At 32.6% G+C, this 21,212-nt stretch overlaps 3 protein-coding genes across 4 annotated transcripts; all 3 read left to right on the top strand.

Moving 5' to 3' along the window:
• The first annotated feature begins 1,937 nt into the window (after positions 1-1,937).
• Positions 1,938-4,071, top strand: SAG29 (senescence-associated gene 29). Its single transcript, XM_012976179.2, has 6 exons — positions 1,938-2,123; positions 2,571-2,607; positions 2,732-2,942; positions 3,075-3,236; positions 3,395-3,514; positions 3,622-4,071. The coding sequence occupies exons 1-6, from the start codon at positions 2,072-2,074 to the stop codon at positions 3,958-3,960; spliced, it is 921 nt and encodes a 306-aa protein (XP_012831633.2). The 5' UTR covers positions 1,938-2,071; the 3' UTR covers positions 3,961-4,071.
• A 604-nt stretch (positions 4,072-4,675) lies between these two features.
• DCI1 (delta(3,5),delta(2,4)-dienoyl-CoA isomerase 1) lies at positions 4,676-5,886 on the top strand. Its single transcript, XM_012976178.2, has 2 exons — positions 4,676-5,404; positions 5,613-5,886. Exons 1-2 carry the CDS (start codon positions 4,765-4,767, stop codon positions 5,801-5,803), a joined length of 831 nt encoding a protein of 276 aa, XP_012831632.1. The 5' UTR covers positions 4,676-4,764; the 3' UTR covers positions 5,804-5,886.
• Positions 5,887-13,861: 7,975 nt separating this feature from the next.
• LOC105952623 (C-terminal domain phosphatase-like 3) lies at positions 13,862-20,089 on the top strand. Of its 2 annotated transcripts, XM_088818327.1 has the most exons (13): positions 13,862-14,029; positions 14,322-14,958; positions 15,047-15,179; positions 15,330-15,385; positions 15,483-15,543; positions 15,644-16,909; positions 17,279-17,878; positions 17,963-18,109; positions 18,200-18,468; positions 18,560-18,671; positions 18,903-19,160; positions 19,262-19,308; positions 19,394-20,089. In XM_088818327.1, the coding sequence occupies exons 2-13, from the start codon at positions 14,573-14,575 to the stop codon at positions 19,458-19,460; spliced, it is 3,402 nt and encodes a 1,133-aa protein (XP_088674453.1). In that variant the 5' UTR covers positions 13,862-14,029; positions 14,322-14,572; the 3' UTR covers positions 19,461-20,089. The 2 variants fall into 2 exon arrangements, with proteins under 2 accessions (XP_088674453.1, XP_012831645.2); XM_012976191.2 differs by lacking the exon at positions 13,862-14,029 and having other exon boundaries at positions 14,178-14,958.
• Positions 20,090-21,212: the final 1,123 nt, after the last annotated feature.

Raw genomic sequence — 21,212 nt, 5'->3', positions numbered from 1 at the left:
AAAAGCGTTGATCCGGTATCTCACAACTATCCTTCTATGCTTCGAAATATTTTATTGGAAGTGCCGTCAATTACTGTGCCGTCAATCAAACACATTGGTATAACATCTAACCCATATAAGAAGAACGATATTATCGGAAGCGCCGTCAATCAAAAGCGTTGATCTGGCATCTCACAACCATCCTTTTATTCCAAACTAAAAAAGATTTTTAGGAAGCACCGTCTTGTCGTAATTTTGTTACCCGACAAAAAATGCCGTATATTATTATTATTATTATTACTACTACTATGTATTTTATTTTATTTTTGCCCTATTGAGAAAATTGATCGTAGATATAAATGATGTATATAGTAGTAATTATGAATTTATGAGCTTATATGTTTTATAATTTGCAAAAGAGATCGTATATGTTATGATTGCGTATTTGAAACATATGGTTCGCTCCGCAATAATATTAAAGTTGTAGTATGATAAGGTAAAGGGAAGAGATTAATTAATTGATGAATAAATATTTGTAGATCACATCAACACACACTAATTAATCGTGATAATATATATATGTGTGTCTTGACAAAAGCCATATATATAAAAGGATTCTTAATATAATTAGTGCGTATAGCTTCTGATAAGTCTTATATATATCCCATGGGACCATAGTTCCATTTCCACAAATTGATATATAAGATAAGATAGCTGAATGATTTGTTTTTATTTTGACTAATTTCACTCTAATTATGTATATAATTAATCAAGCAATATATCTTATCATCAATATAATGCACGAGAAGGACTGGTGTTGAATTAGCTGTGCTGCTAAATTTAGCCCAACCCTAGAAAAAATAATTAATATATGGTATATTAATGGCACCATATATCATATCATTAAAAAGAAGAAGGAAAAAAAGGATCGATGTGTATATATAATAATAAAGGAATTAAGGTATAGACGTAGTTGGGGTTCCACCTAATAGAAACAAAAAATAACAGCATCGTCACAATGTTGATGGATGTATCTCATGTTTAGTGTCACGACATATATCAATACCTAACAGCTGAGCTGATGAAGAAACAGAAAGCAATATATGCAGCGGTGCGACAAAACGACAAATCTTAATTAGGTGATGATTCTAAGGGTGCGTGTTTTCTGCTTATTATTTTGTTTGCACATTTTAGGAACTTTGTTTATTTAATTATAAAGTTGTTATGTATTATATGCATGTTTGTTGCACTCTCACGTGATTTTTTCACTCCTCTTTTATGACTCACACCCCTTTCATCCCATCCCATTCCCATACCATGCATCCACCAAAAACATATACCTTTATCCAATTAATTATTTTTTTCTTTTTAATTTATTAATTATAGGAAGACGGACTAATTAACCAATATTATATATACATGTGAAATAAATAAATAAAAATTAAATTATGTATGTATTAATTAAACTTGTTGAGAAAAATCCAAAAATAAGAGTGGCAGGCAGCATCGGATGAATCCTACGTAGGAATGAAGTGTAAAATGTGTAGAAAGCATGCAAGGGCACGTGAGGCGGCGTGTGTGTGTGATATATTGTACGTTTGATGAATGATTTTATGGTACGCCACCTACTAATCATAATTCCACTTGTCATGCAACATAGATGACTTGCATTCCCAAACGTCTGATCTCTCTCTCTCTCTATATATAAATCCCCCACTCTTCACTTTCCTTTCCATTCATCACTTCTCCCATGATATATTACTTAAACATTTCATTAATTAGCTAGCAAAAGGGTTTCTTTCTTTCTTTCTTTCTTTCTTTTAGATCGATCGATCGATCGAGACCCTGCTGCTGCTTCTGCACATTCCGTAGAGAGAGAGACAGAGAGAGAGAGAGAGAGAGAGAGAGAGAGAGAGAGAGAGAGAGAGAGAGAGAGAGAGAGAGAGAGAGAGAGAGAGAGAGAGAGAGAGAGAGAGAGAGAGAGAGAGAGAGAGAGAGAGAGAGAGAGAGAGAGAGGCGCACACACAGAGATCGAGCACATTCCATAATATATAATTAGTTTGTTTGTACACACTGCAGCTAGAGCTAGCGTATGGCTATCTTTGACATTCACCACCCATGGGCATTTACATTTGGTGTCTTAGGTATATATAACTATTTCTGTTTCATCTTCTTTTTTCCTTTCCTCTACTACTTTTCATTCTCTCTTTATATTTCAATCGAATAATAACCATTATTCTAATTCTTATATACTGCCTTTTTCTCCTACTTTCTATATGATTATATATTGTTACATGCATACACTCGGATTTCCTAAAAATTAAAAAATAAATGGAGAAACCAGCTAGCTAGCTAGCTTTACAAAGTTTTCTCTACTTAATTTTCTTGGTTAAAAATATTATTTGCATGATTACCCTTCTTCACCATCAGCAATAATTTTATATATATATATACCAAAACTCATGCACGCAAACACTGTGACATCAATTCTATATCATGAATAAAATACATATTTTTTATTGTTTTAATATATATATATATTATATTTAATTGATCAAATAAATGGACATTTCTTTTTGTGATATATGCAGGTAACATCATCTCAATCTTTGTGTACCTTGCTCCACTGTAAGTTAGCTTGTTTAGTTGTGCTATTTATAATTTCAACCGAACCAATTATTAATTAATTAATTAATCCCTGAACTAATTAATAATTGATGTCATTTAAGTTAACATAAATATTTTTGTGCAGGCCAACATTCAGAAGGATATTCAAGGAAAAATCGACCATGGGGTTCGATTCATTACCTTATGCAGTTGCACTGTTCTCAGCAATGCTGTGGTTGTATTATGCGTTCCTCAAGACAAATGCGGTTCTGCTAATCTCCATCAACACTTTTGGATGCATTGTAGAGACTATTTATATCTCCATGTTCCTCTTTTATGCATCCAAAAAGGCTAGGGTAATTATTTAATTAATTAATTAATCAAAGACATATATATAATAATTCTTATCTATTTATTTATTTGTAATTAACTTAGAAGCAAACTAGTTTTGGCCGGTGATTTATATAAATATAAATATAAATTTGCAGGGTCGTACGGCAAAGCTACTGGGAGTTGTGAATGTGGGAGTATTGTCTTTGATATTTGTGGTGACATTCTTCATATTCAAAGGTCAAAACCGAGTACATGTTGTTGGATGGATATGTGTTGCTGTCTCTGTGTGTGTGTTTGCAGCACCCTTGAGCATTGTGGTGAGATTTTCAAATTTAATAATTACTAAATATATATATGTTGATATATATACCAGCTTGCACATGTTTCATTATTGCCAATTAATAATAATATATCTTCTTCTTTTTCTTCTTGTCTTTTCTGGATGATGATCGATGCATGGACGTATTAATTATAGTTTCAAGTTGTGCGAACACGTAGTGTTGAATTCATGCCGTTTCCATTGTCATTCTTCTTGACACTGAGTGCAGTCATGTGGTTCGCCTATGGTTTATTTGAAAAAGATTTATGTGTTGCGGTAAGTAAATATTATTTTATGATACGTACAATAAGATTTTATTATATTATATATAATTAATTGATGAATTTGTGGTGCATGCATGGTGGTGTGTATATGTATAACAGGTTCCGAATGTGCTTGGATTTATATTGGGTGTGTTACAAATGGTGCTGTATGGTATATTCAGAAACGTCAAGGCAGAAGCGATTAATGATGTTGATGATGAGAAAAAAATGGGGGTTATTACTACTGATCATGATCATGTTATCAATATAATGGTGTTAGGGACCCCTCATAAAAAATCATCATCAACTTCCCAATATGATGACGTCACAATTAAGGCCCAGGTTTCCGACTACGACAACGACCATCATGAAAACAATTCATCATGTGCATTAAGTGTTGAACCAAGCCACGTTCAGCTCGACACACCGCCTGTTCTTGTCGTCTGTGCAGCAGCTTGATCCATATCTGCTTATTCATTTTCCTTTTCTTTTATTTTTATTTACCTACTACTCTTTAATTTCTGTATCACCACCCCGCCCTTGAATGTATCATGAATTATATTAAACAAATCTGTCTCTCTTTTTTTTTTCTTTCCAATTATAAATCATGCATACAGCATATATATTGCCTTGCACAAGTTAAAAAGCTTACGGTACATATGTCTTAGGCTAAGTTTATTTTAAATAGCTGATAAACTCTTTACGTCTGATAAGATGTTTTTAGAGCTGATAAGCTGTTACATCTTATTTTTATGATTAATTTTTAGAGTGTTTGGATAATGAACGTATTTTCTATTTTTACTCATTATAAGATCTTAAATAAAAAGGTGGGGTATAAGTATTTATTTAAAAAGATCTTATTTGGTCTCCAATAACTTGTTTAAAAAAAAATTAAGATCTTTTTTTAAAAATTTACCAAATATTTTGAAAGAGCTTATAAGCTTTAAAACATCTTATAAGCTTAGCTAAACACACTTTTAATTATGCGACTACCAAATGATGTACAACAGATCACCTCACAATCATTAATTATGCAAGCTAAGGTATCAAATTAAAATTCATTAATGGGCCTTAGCCCATTCTCAAGCTGCTTTATTCCTACAAATATAATAAGAAACTAGTAGTATCAACCAGCCCAGCCCGTAACAAGGGCGTGTTTGGGCTTACCAGTCACACTCAATCATTCTTCATTCGTCTCGGTTTACCGGTTTATGTACATCCTCCATTCCCAAAAGAAGTAAAGAAGAAAAAAGCAAAGAAGAAATGGAAGAAAATTACAGAACCCTAAAAATCAATCAGGAATCCCCCGATTCTGGAGTCTTCAATTTGTTGATCAACCGTCCATCTAGAGGCAACGCCCTGTCACGTGAATTTTTCACCGAATTCCCGGCGGCTCTCTCATCCCTCGACCACAACCCTCAAGTCGGCGTCATCATCCTATCTGGCGCCGGCAATCACTTCTGCTCCGGAATAGATCTCCAAACCCTCAATTCCATAAACCAGGATACCCGGTCTTCGGACACCGGACGTACCGGGGAGAAGCTCCGTCGGGAGATTAAGTTCCTGCAAGGAGCTGTGACGGCGATTGAAGAGTGCAGGAAACCCGTAATTGCTGCTATACACGGAGCGTGCATAGGAGGAGGCGTTGATTTAATAACCGCCTGCGATATAAGGTATTCAACGGAAAATGCATTGTTTTCGGTGAAAGAGGTGGACTTGGGTATAACTGCGGATCTCGGGTCGCTCCAGAGGCTTCCGGGTATTGTCGGGTTCGGTAAGGCTATGGAGCTTGCTCTGACCGCTAGGAGCTTTTCGGGTTTGGAGGCCAAGGAGTTGGGTCTGGTCACCACACTGTTTACCGATAAACAAACATTGGACAAAGGGGTTGCTCAAATTGCTCAAGGTATGAACACCGTTTGCTGCTGCTTTTTAGCCCATCATTTTTCTCTAGGTTATATATTCACTTATGCTGATTGCCTCTACATCAAAATAAAATAGTTCATTTAGAATGTGTGTGAAATTGGAATGTGCATAGCAGCATATCTTTGTTTTAACCATTGAAATATACATACTGACTCTTTTGAGTTTATGAAAATGTGGTGGTGGTATAGGCATTGCTGCAAAGTCACCGCTTGCTGTGATTGGAACAAAGAGAGTATTGATAAAAAGCAGAGACTTGACAATGGATCAAGGTCTCGATTATATTGCAACATGGAACTCTGGTGTTCTACTTTCAGATGATTTGACTCAAGCTATTGCAGCTCATCTTCACAAGAAAAAACCCTTATTTGCCAAGCTCTGACCCTTATAATAAATATTCATTCATCCATCCTTGCTTGTATTATTAATTACTACTTCTTCTCAATATATAATATTATTTATATATTATATATATCAATTTAGATGGGTGGATTAACTACTTACACTCGGCCGGGTGACTCTGTTTTGTGAGTTGATTAACCACACTGATCTAGTTGCCCCAGTTCCGTGTTAAAGTAGGGAATTAGAAAAAAAAAAAATCCAGTTTCGTATTTATCCACATGGACCAGTTCCAACCGGTTCCGGGTTACACAACACAGAATAAACCATCTGTGTTATGTAACCCGGAACCAGTTCGATTCGGTCCGTGTGGATACACACGGAACTGACAATTTTTTTTTTCTTTTCTTTTGTCCGTGCTGATTAGCCCGGAATTGGTTCAATCCGGTCCGTGTGGATTCAATTTTTCGATATTACATTTGTGTTCGATAGTAGAGAGGAATTCGTTAACTATTCGAAAGAAACTGCTATTAGTCATAGTATGTATTTGATAAAACAGTCTAAAAGTCCCAATGAGCAGTATATGAGAACATAGGCATTCCGTTGAGAATCACATGGAATAATTCGAAATTAATTATAAAAAAAAAAAATGTTCCGTTTATACGTTGTACACGATATTTCCTTCTAGATCTACACAGAACAGATTCTACTAAATCCGTGTGGATCTACACGGAACTCACAAAATTTGTTTTTTTTTTAATTTTCGACAAATTCATGATTCCAGATTTGTAAAAGTATAAAAATTATCTCAAATCTGTACTCTAGGAGCCTCAAATTGCCGTAGATAGATTATATATATATATATATATATATATATATATATATATATATATTTTCTTCCAAATATTTTGATTTGTTCTCGAATAATGTAGGGAGAAAATATATTTTTTTAAAAGAAATTATAGTTTTCATTTTCAGTAATTTATTCTGATATTTTTTTACGCTCAAATTATATTGAAAGTAAAAGAAAATACAATTTAGTTTGTTATTTTGCACCTTGTAAGTAAAGATGTAAAGGCCACAAATTGGGATTAAGCCAATGATAATTTGACAAAAAAAGTTTTATGGTATACGATCTGTGATTTAGCTAAATGATTCGAAAATTAATTATAAAGTAAAAAAGAACTAGATAATATCTTTCTAGAATACTAGTATTTCACCCGTACGTTGCACGGAGGTGAGTTTGAAAATGAGAAAAATAAACTTATGTAAACGACTATCTCTTTATAATAATACCAATTCAAGTAAAACAAAATGGAAGGAAATAAAAAACATAAACTTTATCTCTTAATTTAGAGTTGTAATATATGAAATTAAGTTAAATATTACAAATAAGAAAACATGAAAAAGTGCAAAACACGATATCAAGATTAAGTGAAATCATTTAAAACATATGGCATAACTCTATTTCTTGGATTGCAATCTACTACACCATGTGAATCTTCTGCAAAATAACTAAGGTAACAACAAACACGGTAGCAGAGAAGTAACACAATAGATATTCAAATAACCTGCAAGGTTATCACTAATGACGTTCAATTAGTGATGCACATTACTCAAACAATAATAAAACTTATAAATATTGCAAAAGAGATATGATGCATAGTGTATACGCCACTACCAGTACTGATACCAATGTTGATATCAATACCGATACCAATACTAATACCAATATTATTACCAATAGTGATACTAATTCGATTAATACTAATACTAATACTAATACTAATATTAATACTAATACTAATACTAATACTAATAGTGATACTAAAATTAATATTGGTACTAATACTAATACTAATACTAATACTAATACTAATACTAATATTAATACTAATACTAATACTAATACTAATACTAATACTAATACTAATACTAATACTAATACTAATACTAATACTAATACTAATACTAATACTAATACTAATACTAATACTAATACTAATACTAATACTAATGCTAATACTGATACTAATATTGATACTTATACAAATATTAATACTAATAATGATACTAATACTAATACTCGTACTCGTACCAATACTAATACTAATACTAATAATAAATTAAACTAATACTAATACTAATATTCATATTGACAAAATACTAATACTAAGAATAAGACTAATATTGATGTAAATACTAATAATAATATTGATATATACTTACATAGATAATAATAGTGATATTGTTACTAATACTAATACTAATACTAATACTAATACTAATATTGGTACTAATACTTGTACTAATACTAATACTAATACTAATACTAATACTAATACTAATACTGATACTAATACTAATACTAATACTAATATTAATACTAATATTAATACTAATAATAATAATAATACTAATACTAATATTGATACTAATAAAAATATTAATACTAATACTCATACTAATAATAATACTGATACTAATATTAATACTCATACTCGTACCAATACTAATACTAATACTAATAATAAAACTAATATTAATACTAATATTCATATTGATACTAATACTAATAATAATATTGATACTTACATTGATAATTATAGTTATATTGATACTAATACTAATATTAATACTAATACTAATACTAATACTAATACTAATACTAATACTAATACTAATACCACTACTAATACTAATACTAATACTAATACTGATATTAATACTAATATTGGTACTAATACTAATACTGACACTAATACTAATACTAATACCGATACTAATACTAATACTAATACTAATACTAATACTAATACTAATACTAATACTAATACTGATACTAATAATAATAATCATACTAATACTAATATTAATTCTCATACTAACATTCATACTCATACTCATACCAATACTAATACTAATACTAATAATAATACTAATACTAATATTAATATTCATATTGATACTAATACTAATACTAAGAATAATACTAATATTGATACTAATACTGATAATGATACTGATACTTACATTGATAATGATAGTTATATTGATACTAATACTAATACTAATACTAATACTAAGAATAAGACTACTACTGATACTAATACTAATAATAATACTAATACTTATTGTGATACTAATAGTGATATTGATACTAATATTAATACTAATAGTAATACTAATACTAATACTAAGACTAATACTGATACTAATAACAATAATAATTCTGATACTGATACTAATACTTATACTCATACTGATACTCATAGTAATAGTATATTAATACTAATATTAATATTGATATTGATATTGACACTAATACCGATACTCATAGCAATATTAATATTAATTCTAATATTGATATTGATACTCATACTAATACTGATACTCGTATTGATACTCATAGTAATACTAATACTAATATTGATACTCATACTCATATTGATACTCACAATCATACTGATACGCATACTAATACTGATATTGATAGTGATACTAATATCGATATTGATACTCATATTTAATTGATACCGGTATTGATACTCATACTGATACTGATATTGATACAAATGTTGATACTGATACTGATACGGATACGAATACTGAAACTGAAGTTGATACTGATACGGATATGAATATTGAAACTGAAGCTGATACTGATACTGATAATGATACTGATATTGATACTGATACTTATACCGATACCGATACCAATACCGATACCGATGCCGATACCAATACTGATGCCGATACTAATGCCGATACCGATACTGATATTGATACTGATATTGTTATTTAGACTAATATTAATATAATATTAATACTAATATCTTATATATAAAAGAAAGAAACGTTGGGCAACCCTAAAAAATCCTAATGGTATTTCTGTAATTATTTATTTTTAATATTTTTTTCTCTACTAATTTCTAACTATATTTTTTAACAATTATCAAAATTAAAACTAACCCGTGAAGAATCCTACCTTATTGCTACTTATGCAATTATTTATTTTTAATATTTTTTCTGTACTAATTTTTTAACTATAATTATCAACAATTATTGATCTCCAAATTTTCATCGATATATCTCAAATCTTAAGAGATAAACAATATGAATAATACTACATTATTAAATTTTATTATATTGGTGTACTATATTTTCTTATTATGTATTAAATTGATTATTTCTTTTCACTATTTAAATAATATCCGGTGCATCGCATGGGGGAAAAATGCTAGTTAATACTAATAATAAAACTAATATTAACACTAATATTAGTACTATTACTAATACTATTACTAATCCTAATATTAATACTAATATTAATTCTATTACTAATACTAATATGTTAATATTGCTAATGTTAATGCTAATGTACATATTCTAATGCTAATACTAATTTTAATGTTAATGTTAATTTGGATATGCTTATGCTAATTATAATTGTAATACTAATATTATCCAAATCCTTATCATATTATAATCCTATTCATAACACTAATCATAATTCTAATCCTAATCATAATTCTAATCCTAAACCTATTTCTAACATTAATTATAATCCTAATAATTTTATTACTAATAATACTAATGCTATGCTAATGTTAATTCTAATTATAATTCTAACCATAATCCTAATCCTAATGCTAATCATAATCATAATACTAATACATGTCACTAATTGTAGTACGAATCAATAATCATAATCTTAATTATAATTCTAATACTAACATTAATCATAGTCATAATCCTAATATTAATTATAATACTATATTAACCCGAATCCTAATCCTAGTATTAATACTAATACTAATTCAAAGATTATTAATTATAATCATAATTCTAATACTAATACTAATACTAATCACAATCCTAATTATGATTTTGCATTAATGTTTTTGCAATTATCTATTATTTTGTATCAAAAAAAAAATATTCAATCTCGCAACTTTTATATCGAATTAATCCTTATGTGTGGTACCTGAAACATCAAGAAACACACATTAAATATATTAGAAATTAGTATTTACTTATATTATCAAATAGACATTAAAATTATTTAAAATAATAAGGTTATAAGCAAACGTTAAGACGTGAAAATAACGATAATCGTTGTTAATAGGATAAATTACGAAAATTCCCATGAACTTAGACTAAATTACGGAAATCACCACCACTTATGGGTAATTACCAAAATCCCCCAGATGTTTGTTTATGTCTTACACGACCCCCTTATGGTGTGATTTTTTACGGAATCTTTTTTATTCCATGTAATATCCCAAAAATTGCAGATTCTACCCTTGTAGACATGACATTTCTTTTATATTACTTTTTAAATACAAAAATTACCCTTAGGGGAGGTAATAGTAATACTAAAAAGTTGTGAAGATGTTATTTAAGAAGAATAAATACTTCGTGTAAAGTCCTCCTCAGGGTAATTTTTATTTTTAAAAAGTACCATAAACAAATGTCGTGTGCAGGGTAGAATCTGCATTTTTCGGGGAATATTCCACATAATAAAAAAAATTCCGTGAAAAATCATACCGTAAGGGGGTCGATGTAAGACGAAAACAAACATAAGGGAAATTTTGGTAATTACGAATATATATTAAATTAGTAAAAAAAAAATAAACATATTCTCTGGTCATGTTCATGTAAAATGTATAATATCAAAAGATTTGTAAATTTTTTTTTTATATAAATCCAAGTTTATGAATTAAAATACAAAGTTTTCGTAACACCATCAATCATACAATTATAATAAGTGAAGATTTTAAATTGAATTTAAATAAATTTAAATTAAATTAATTACTATTAAAATTAAATTAAAAAATAAAATTATTTAGAGTTTCCAAGTAAGTTGATATATTTAGAGCATTTTATAAATGGTATGATATAAATATATAATAAAATAATTATATCTTTTTAATTTTGGAAAAAAAAGTTTTATGGTATACGATCTGTGATTTAGCTAAATGATTCGAAAATTAATTATAAAGTAAAAAAGAACTAGATAATATCTTTCTAGAATATTTATTAATAAAAAAGTATATATCCTATTTATTTGTGGGTTTGAAATATATGTTCATGTATGAGGCCATCTCTAACAGCTCGTTTAAAAACGGTTGTCTATATCTATAATTTAGCATATCAACAGTATTATACAACACCAATTTTAACATCACACTCCAACAACATTGTTTATATTTTACACAATTATTATATTTTATTATTTTGCAAAACTTATTTTTTAATTAATTTCAAAAAAAATATTTCAAGGACCATAGTCCAACAACTATAAAAATCATTTAATATATTATTAAAAATAATAATAATAACTAAAAATTTAATATTATTAATAAAGAAGTATTATATATAAATATTTTTGTCAATATAATTTCAAATTAGGATAATTTAATTAATTGAAAATTACATGGAGTTTTGTGGTTGAATGGGATTTAGTATGATTATTTTATTATTTTAAATGTTTACACAATTTGTTAAAAATTAACTTTGGTTTTCCAAATTTGAGAAACCAAAGTTACATTTTTACATATTCTAAAATTTTGCATTTTGTTGTTGGAGATGTGTTTTTTGATTGAAATTGTGTAAAATATGTAAATTATAGGTTTACATTACCTTGTTGGAGTTGCTCTGATGTACATAATCCATACATACATATGTGCATACTGAAAAAAAAACTAATTGGGGAAAAAGAAGCAACTCACGAAGAACCACTATCATCAACTGTGAAATCACGAGCCTCTCCAATTCCATATCCTCAAAAGCTTCTAAAGAAGAAGCTCGATGCCGAATACCAAGGATTTTTGGACAAGTTTAAGGGGGCTCTTTGACATAAACCCCCCATTACTTTTTTTAATGGGGATAGACCCAAAATATTTTAGACCATTTGAGAAAAGCCCATGTTCAATTTCAGCCATTGTGCTTTCCAACTTTACCCCACCCGCCACCTAATCACTGGGTCACCTAATCGACTATGAAGCATAGTCGATTAGTCTTAAATCGACTATGCTTCATAGTCGATTAAGGAAATTCTTTATTTTTTAACTTTTTTTTTGTTTCTAATTTTGTTTTTAATTTTTTTTTTTAATTTTTTTCTCTATCAGGTTTGTTAATGGATAGTCGATTAAAAAATTAACTATTAAAAATAACAAATCACAATTAAAAAAAAATACAAAATCAATTATATTTAAAAAAATACAAACATTGTAATTGATTTATACACTGGAATCAATAAACAAAAAATAAAAATAAAAAATAAAAAAAAATTAACAACTAGAGTCGGTTAACCTTAATCGACTACTGAACATAGTCGATTAAGCCTTAATCGACTATTGAACATAGTCGATTAAACCATGTAGTCGATTAAGGGCCCTGCCTGCGCGAATTTTTTTTTTTCTGCGCCGTCTTCCGCCACAATCCACCAAAAAACCCTAGATCTGTTCTTCATCGTCACCACGTCGTCGCCACACCACAGCATCACCACCCCACTTCCATATTCTAACTGTTTTTACACCAACTTTTCTTCGAAACCAATCCCTAACAAAGAATAAAATAAATAACCGGAGCTAAAGAAACACCAAGTCAACGCCGCCGCCGCCGCCGTCGCTGCCATTTTTGTTGGTTTCGCTGTGTGTGGGTAAGGACGACGCCGTTTTGTGATCCTCTTGCTTGGCGTTGCTGCTCTGATACAACTTCTTCAAGCCGAGAAGCTCCTTCCAGCGGCTGGAGCATCTCGATGTCGTTGAGTGCCGGATGTTGGAGAGATGCAACGACACGAAGTAATTGCCAAGAGAAGACGAGAAGAGGGAAGACGAGAAGACGAGAAGACGAAAGAAAAAAAAAAAAGAGAAAGGTTACGTAGATGAGGGGTATTGCTAATTATCCCTTTGGAAATACAAATCCACGTTGGGCCGCCAATGTCATCATTCTAATTTCTAACCATCCACGAACCCATAGGCTGACTAGTTGGTCACGAGGAGCCAGGTGGACGGTCTAGATCTAACCTTACCATCCCATCCATTTACTCTCTTAACTCTCTCCTCTAATTTTATTTTTCCTCCAAAATTCCCTCATAGTTCCTGGACTCAAGTCTGATTCCTAGTTCAGTTCAGACTACTCATCAAACCCGTCAATTTCATTTCTTTCTGTAGGGGTGAAACAACAATTCCAAGGATCAATCCAATTGGTATATGCACATCCGCTAACCCAAGATCCAATTCTATCCCAAAATCCAATTTTGGTAGGAGTACTAACAATAATCATTTCAAAATCTTACAGAATCCTTCTTGTGGTCAAATTCCTAACAAATATTTCTTTTTCCTTTTTTTTTTTTACGAAAATCCTGTCAAATTAGATTTCGTTGCTTTGCACCCCTTTTCAATTTCTGAAGGATTGAGTTTTAATTTATTGATTTGGTACCGTAAGTAGCACGATTTTTGTTATTCTTCATATAATTCCGACATATACTTGTCGGTGATTTCAATTTAATTTGTGTAATTAAGGAAATAAACCCCTTTTATTATTTATGGAAGACGATTATAAAGCGGAGCATCTAGTCAAAGTTGAGGTTCACGATGTAGAGGAAGGTGAGATCTCAGATTCCGCCTCAATTGAAGAAATTTCTGAAGAAGATTTTAATGCTAAGCAAGCACTACAGCCGTCGCCGCCACCTGCCCCGCCGCTGAAAAGTAGTTTAAATTCAAGTCATATCAATGTTGTCACCAGTAATAACAATAATAATAGTAATAATAGCGCTGGTGGAGGTGGGGCTAGGGTTTGGACGATGAAAGATCTATACGAATATCAGGTTGCTTCGAAGCATTATCCGGGTTTGTACAATTTGGCATGGGCGCAGGCGGTGAATAATAAATCACTGGATGAGGTTCTAATGATGAAGGAGGATGGTAACAACGATAGAAGTAATGGGGGCATTAGTGATACTAGTAGCTCGAAGAGTTCAAAAACGAACGATAGTAAGGTTGTGATTGATGTCGAGGTTGAGGGTGGGATGGAGGAAGGTGAGTTGGAGGAGGGAGAGATTGATTTGGATTCTGAGTTGGTCGTTCGAAATATGGATTTTAATGTTGAAACAAATAGCAATGAGAAGAGCAGGCGTGTTGATTCCATAAAACGAGAGCTTGAGAGTCTGAATGTGGCTGATGCACAAATGTAAATCATCTTATATTTTTTCATTAATTGTTAGCTTGGTGTTGAAAACATAATTTCTTGTGGAGATTAATATTTTGTATTTGTGTAGATCATATCATAGATTGTGTTCAAGTCTGAAGAACACAATAGTCAGCTTGCAGGAAATGGTTTTGGAGGGATCTTTTGCTGAGAAAGACACTCTTGTTCAACTGCTATTAACTGCAATACAGACTCTCTATTCAGTATGTTGTTCAATTCAATCAAATTCCTGATAACTGGCCTGTGTGGTCTCAATTGTTCTCGCATTTGTTTCTCACGGGCCAGGTTAATTGATTAACTTTGTTCAGCCAAAGGCGACCTTTTCCCATAACATTTAGATGTTGGTATTGCAGGTGTTCTCTTCCATGTCTCCGAAACTCAAAGAGCAGAATAAACCCATTTTGTCGAGGTTTATATTGCAACTGCTGCATTTTTTGTTTGGGTTTTATTTGGTGTGGAGTCATCTTGAATTCATGAGCATACCATCCTTGTAAATATCTGTACAGGTTGTTAGCACGAGTAACAAGCTTGAAGCCACCTCTTTTTTCTCCTCTGCAGTTAGAAAAGGTGTGAGTTTTTCTTTTTTTTTTTCTGCCCACCCTCACTTTTCTCAACCTCTGGGGTCTATAGTAGCTATTTTGTCTCATTTAGAAATCTGTTGTCACAGGCAGAGGCTATTAGGTTTTCCATGGAGTCTTCTGTTGAATCTTTCAGGAATGACAGTAATAATGGAAGGGAACGAGTAGGTACAGCTGATCTACATGTGTTGCTAGAGACTGCTAATACTGATTCTATTGACCTAAGGAAGTGTGAAATAGAATCTGGTCCTAGTGGATCACCGGATCAAACTGAATGCAGATCAAATTTGGGCCTAGTTATTTCTAGGCATAAAGGAGTGACTCGTCCACTGATAGACCTTCATAAAGATCATGATGCCGACAGTCTCCCTTCACCCACTCGAGATCTTTCTGCACCTTTGCCTTTTGACAAGGGATTCATTATGGGGCATGGTTTGCTAAAACCGGAATGGCCAGTTCCTGGACGAAATATTGACAGAGATAATATTTTGATGCATCCTTATGAAACTGATGCTGTCATAGCTGTTTCCAGTTATCAGCAGAAATTTGGTCGAAGTTCGTTTTTTGTGAACGACAAGCTGCCTAGTCCAACTCCTTCGGAAGATGGTCAGACCAGTGGAGATGGTGAAATCAATGGCGAAGTTTCCAGCTCTATTATTCACCATGTTAACCCTGCTGTGAACATCTTAACTTCAGTGCAGCCAGTGGTTTCTTCTTCTGTTGCCATGGATACTTCAGCGACTCCAGAAATCAGCAATAGTCTCCGGAATCCTGTGTTGAAATCCACCTCAGCGAAAAGTAGGGACCCTAGGCTTCGATTGTCCAATTCTGATGCAGGAGCCAAGAATCCCAACAAAAGCCTCTCCGCTGTGGGAAGTGAAGAGTCTAAATGGGAGTCCTCTGGCATGGTGAGTTCACGGAAACAGAAGACAAATGAGGAGTTAGTCCTGAATGGTCCTGCTCTTAAACGACAAAGAAACGAGTTATCAGGTCCAAGCACAGCCATGCCACTTGTAAGTGCGACCTCAACCTCTCAGATGACTCTACCTGTTAGTGCTCCAATTATGTCGCTGTTAACAAGTCAAAGTGAAAAATTTCCTTCGAAGAATTCCAATGCAACTTCTTCTCTTCATTCTCTACTTAAAGATATTGCTGTGGACCCATCTATTTGGATGAATATACTCAAAATGGAAAATCTCAAGTCTTCAGATGATATCAAAAGTATGACACAAATATCCAACTCGAATTCTGTTCTAGGAGCAGTTCCATCGCCAGTTGGAGTTATGCCTTTGTCCTCAACGATTGGGCAGATATCAGCTGGAACAGTGCAAATTCCTTCCCAGGCGGTCTCTGTGGTAGGCACTTATGCATGTTTTCAGTTTTGACAGCATTATCTTCTTAATTGTGTTCAATGATTTCCCACTCGCTTGTGCCTCATCTATTTTTCTAAGCTTGAAAAAAAAACCTTTTTTTCTTTCTTTCTTTCTTTCATCCCCTTTTCCGCAGAGCCCAATTGATAGGCAACTGATTCTTTCCAGGAGATTATGGGAGAATCTCTAGCTACACAACTTGAATTCCTTGTCCCCTGTGTTCTAATATAGTTGAAACCTAAGAACCAGAGATTTTCATTCTAGTAATCTATTTGTTAGCAATGTTGCTTTTCATTCTAGTATCTTTATTATGAGTTTGCTAGTAATCTATTTGTTGGAAAATTAAATTGGCAGGAAGAATCTGGAAAAGTTCGAATGAAACCTCGTGATCCACGTCGTGTTCTTCATAATAATGCACCTCAGAAGGATGTGACTTCAGTAGCTGATCAACCTAAAGCAGATGCATCATTTGGTTCAGCAATGAATACCCCAAAACAGGAAGATCAGTTGGAGAATAAAATGTCTTCCAGTAGCATGAAACCACCTGATATCACTATGCAATTTACTAATAACTTGAGGAACATTGCTGATTTATTGTCTGTATCTCAAATATGTACGACCTCACCGGTACTTGCTCAGATTCCCTCATTGCAACCCGCACAGGGTGATTTAATAGCTGGAAAGGAGACGAGGGGACCAATTGCTGAATATGGGAACATAAGAAATGTAACTGACATAACAACTTCTGAAGCAGCTACTTCTAGCCCTCCCCGACCACTGAATGCGAACGCGTGGAGTGATGTTGAACATTTGTTTGAGGGCTTTGATGACCAGCAGAAAGTTGCTATTCAGAGAGAAAGGGCTAGGAGGCTGGAAGAACAGAATAAATTGTTTGCTGTTCGCAAGCTTTGTCTTGTCTTGGATCTGGATCATACTCTCCTTAATTCAGCTAAGGCATGGGATTGTTTTTACTCTTATAATTAATTAATTTTATTAAAAAATGTATACGATCTTCAAGAACTTTCCGCTGTATTTCAGTTTGTTGAAGTTGATCCACAGCATGATGAGATGCTGAGAAAGAAAGAGGAACAAGATCGCGAAAAACCCCATAGGCATCTATTTCGGTTTCCTCATATGGGAATGTGGACCAAGTTGCGGCCTGGGGTATGGAATTTCTTGGAAAAGGTGATCACTAGCAGCCTTTTGAGCTTGTTTAATTAAAATTTAACATTAATACTTTCATTGTTGCCTGAAGCTTCTTGATCTCCATTTTAGGCAAGTAAACTCTACGAGCTGCATCTCTACACCATGGGAAACAAGTATTATGCAACGGAGATGGCAAAACTGCTTGATCCAAAAGGGGAATTGTTTTCTGGACGAGTTATCTCACGGGGTGATGATGGGGAACCATTTGACAGTGATGATAGGGCTCCCAAGAGTAAAGACTTGGAGGGTGTTTTGGGTATGGAATCAGGTGTTGTAATTATAGATGATTCTATACGAGTCTGGCCACATAACAAACTAAACTTGATAGTTGTGGAACGGTAAAGATTTGCCTTGTTTTTGCAGTTAACCTGGCCTCGTTTCTTTACTGAACTATTTTCCTCCCCCCGCCCTTCCCTTTTTCTGGTGCAGGTATATATATTTTCCATGTAGTAGACGGCAATTTGGGCTACCAGGTCCTTCCCTTCTTGAGATTGATCACGATGAGAGACCAGAAGATGGGACTTTGGCTTCTTGTTCGACGGTGAGCTTTGTTTTAGCAACATTGTGAAACTTGTTAAATGATATTTGGGAAAATGAAGTTAAAATTGCTTAATAAAATAAAAGACTCGAGTAAACAAAAGTGTTTCCGGTACATGAAAAGATTTGACTGAAAGGAAAGAGGAGCACTGGTATTGGGTTTCTGTTATGGGCGGGTCTTTTAATGCTGAGTGGGATGTTCCACCTTTTGATCAGATTTTGGCACATAAAACAGGTTATTGAAAGAATACATGAAAACTTTTTTGGGCATGAGTCACTAAATGAAGCTGATGTTAGAAACATTTTAGCTTCTGAACAACGGAAGATTCTAGCTGGTTGCCGTATTGTCTTCAGCAGAGTATTTCCAGTTGGTGAAGCGAAGCCTCACATGCATCCACTGTGGCAGACAGCTGAGCAGTTTGGTGCTGTCTGCATTAATCAGATAGATGAGCATGTGACACATGTAGTCGCAAATTCACTTGGGACAGATAAGGTACTTTTGTAGGTTGCATAATATGAAGTTGATAATGTGATACCTTTGGTTGAGTTCAGTATATGTGACGATTCTTTCTCATTCTTTTAACTGTGGAACAGGTGAATTGGGCCCTCTCGACAGGAAAATTTGTTGTGCATCCTGGCTGGTAAGATTGAAATTGTCATTGAATGCAGATTGAAATTGTCATTGCTGTCACATTGAGTTGTTTTCCTACGAAATAATACATGCAGGGTGGAAGCATCAGCTTTGCTTTACCGAAGAGCTAACGAGCACGATTTTGCCATTAAACAACAATAAACTTAACACCATTTCTTCGATTTGATAAAAACTGCCCCCAATTATAAAATCTTCGAATGTGCTTGAATTGGGAAAAGGGGACTATAAAATTGGAATTGGGAAACCAGTCTTGAAAATTGCGAAACTGTCTTGAAACTGTCTATAAAATCTTCCCGTTGCTTGAAAGTGTCTTGTAAATGGAGGGTGAGTGCTAAGTTGTCTGAAGCTCTTGGGCCATGTGATTTGCCAATATCCTCGATCAGTGCTACCAATCCTGGACTTATAAATAGAGTTTTGGAATTCAAACCTAACTAAATTTAGGATTGTTGATCCATCTGAGGTGAAACTGACCAAATGGGTAAAAAAATGTGGAACAAAAGCATATGAATGATTGACAAGTGTGCCCAGAGTTGAAAGAGTTAAAACAATGAAGAGATTCTCAACATGGGAAGTTGCTATATGAAAATCATTCCCCTACAGGAGAAAACAAAATGGTTTTATTTAAGCACTATTTACTTATTTATTGTTTGGTGATTCTCTTGTAAAAGTATGCTGACGAATTGACTGTCAAAATTGTTGTGTATACGACGAATTGACTGTCAAAATCTTTTGGGTTGGTAGCGAATGCCAGATTACGTTCTTGGATTCTATGTTTCGGGTTTGGTTCAAAATGAAGTTTTAACTACTTGGTTTGACTTTATAATTTCTGAAGAATGTATATCTTTTAATTTTCTTTTAAAGAACTATGTAATTACTTTTTAAATATCAATATATATTCACGATTTGATTCATGACTTAACAATCATGCTTAACAGTACCCAACATAAAAAAAGATTAATTAGTTATAAATAACGAATAAAGAATAACAGAGTATTGTAATCAATGTTTCAGAAACTTGGTTGGACATCTGGACAAGCTACTGGGTTACGGTTGGATCGGTAATCATATTTGTTTTAACAGAATTATCTGGCTGTAAGTAGAAGCTCCATCCATCCGGGTTTGGTTCAAAATGAAGTTTTAACTACTTGGTTTGACTTTATAATTTCTGAAGAACGTATATCTTTTAATTTTCTTTTAAAGAACTATGTAATTACTTTTTAAATATCAATATATATTCACGATTTGATTCATGACTTAACAATCATGCTTAACAGTACCCAACATAAAAAAAGATTAATTAGTTATAAATAACGAATAAAGAATAACAGAGTATTGTAATCAATGTTTCAGAAACTTGGTTGGACATCTGGACAAGCTACTGGGTTACGGTTGGATCGGTAATCATATTTGTTTTAACAGAATCACCTGGCTGTAAGTAGAAGCTCCATCCATCTAAATTGAAAAGGATCCTTGATAACGGTTGGATCGGTAATCATACTTGTTTTAACAGAATCACCTGGCTGTAAGTAGAAGCTCCATCCATCTAAATTGAAAAGGATCCTTGATACGTGCATATTGCCATGGAAGTATCAACATTAATATTAATAAACTATATCGTCATTCACATGAAGAGGTTGTTATAAATAATATTATATATTAAGATGTTATAAATAATATTATATATTAAGATGAACAAGTAGTAATTATGTAGAGTTCTTTTTTTTTTTTTTGATAATTGAAATGGATTAATAAGGAAAAGTAAAATTACAAGCGTCAACGAGGGGAAATCCTCCGTCACAAAAACAATTAACAAGAAGTACATCAAATGGAATAAAACCAATCCAATTACTAGAAACAACCCAGGCCGCAAGGTTATGAGAAGCATAATTGGCG

This window comes from Erythranthe guttata, chromosome 5 (genome assembly GCF_056151865.1).
Source record: "Erythranthe guttata isolate IM_541 chromosome 5, IM_541, whole genome shotgun sequence".
Classification (NCBI taxonomy): domain Eukaryota; kingdom Viridiplantae; phylum Streptophyta; class Magnoliopsida; order Lamiales; family Phrymaceae; genus Erythranthe; species Erythranthe guttata.
This window is presented reverse-complemented; position numbering and strand designations above follow the sequence as displayed.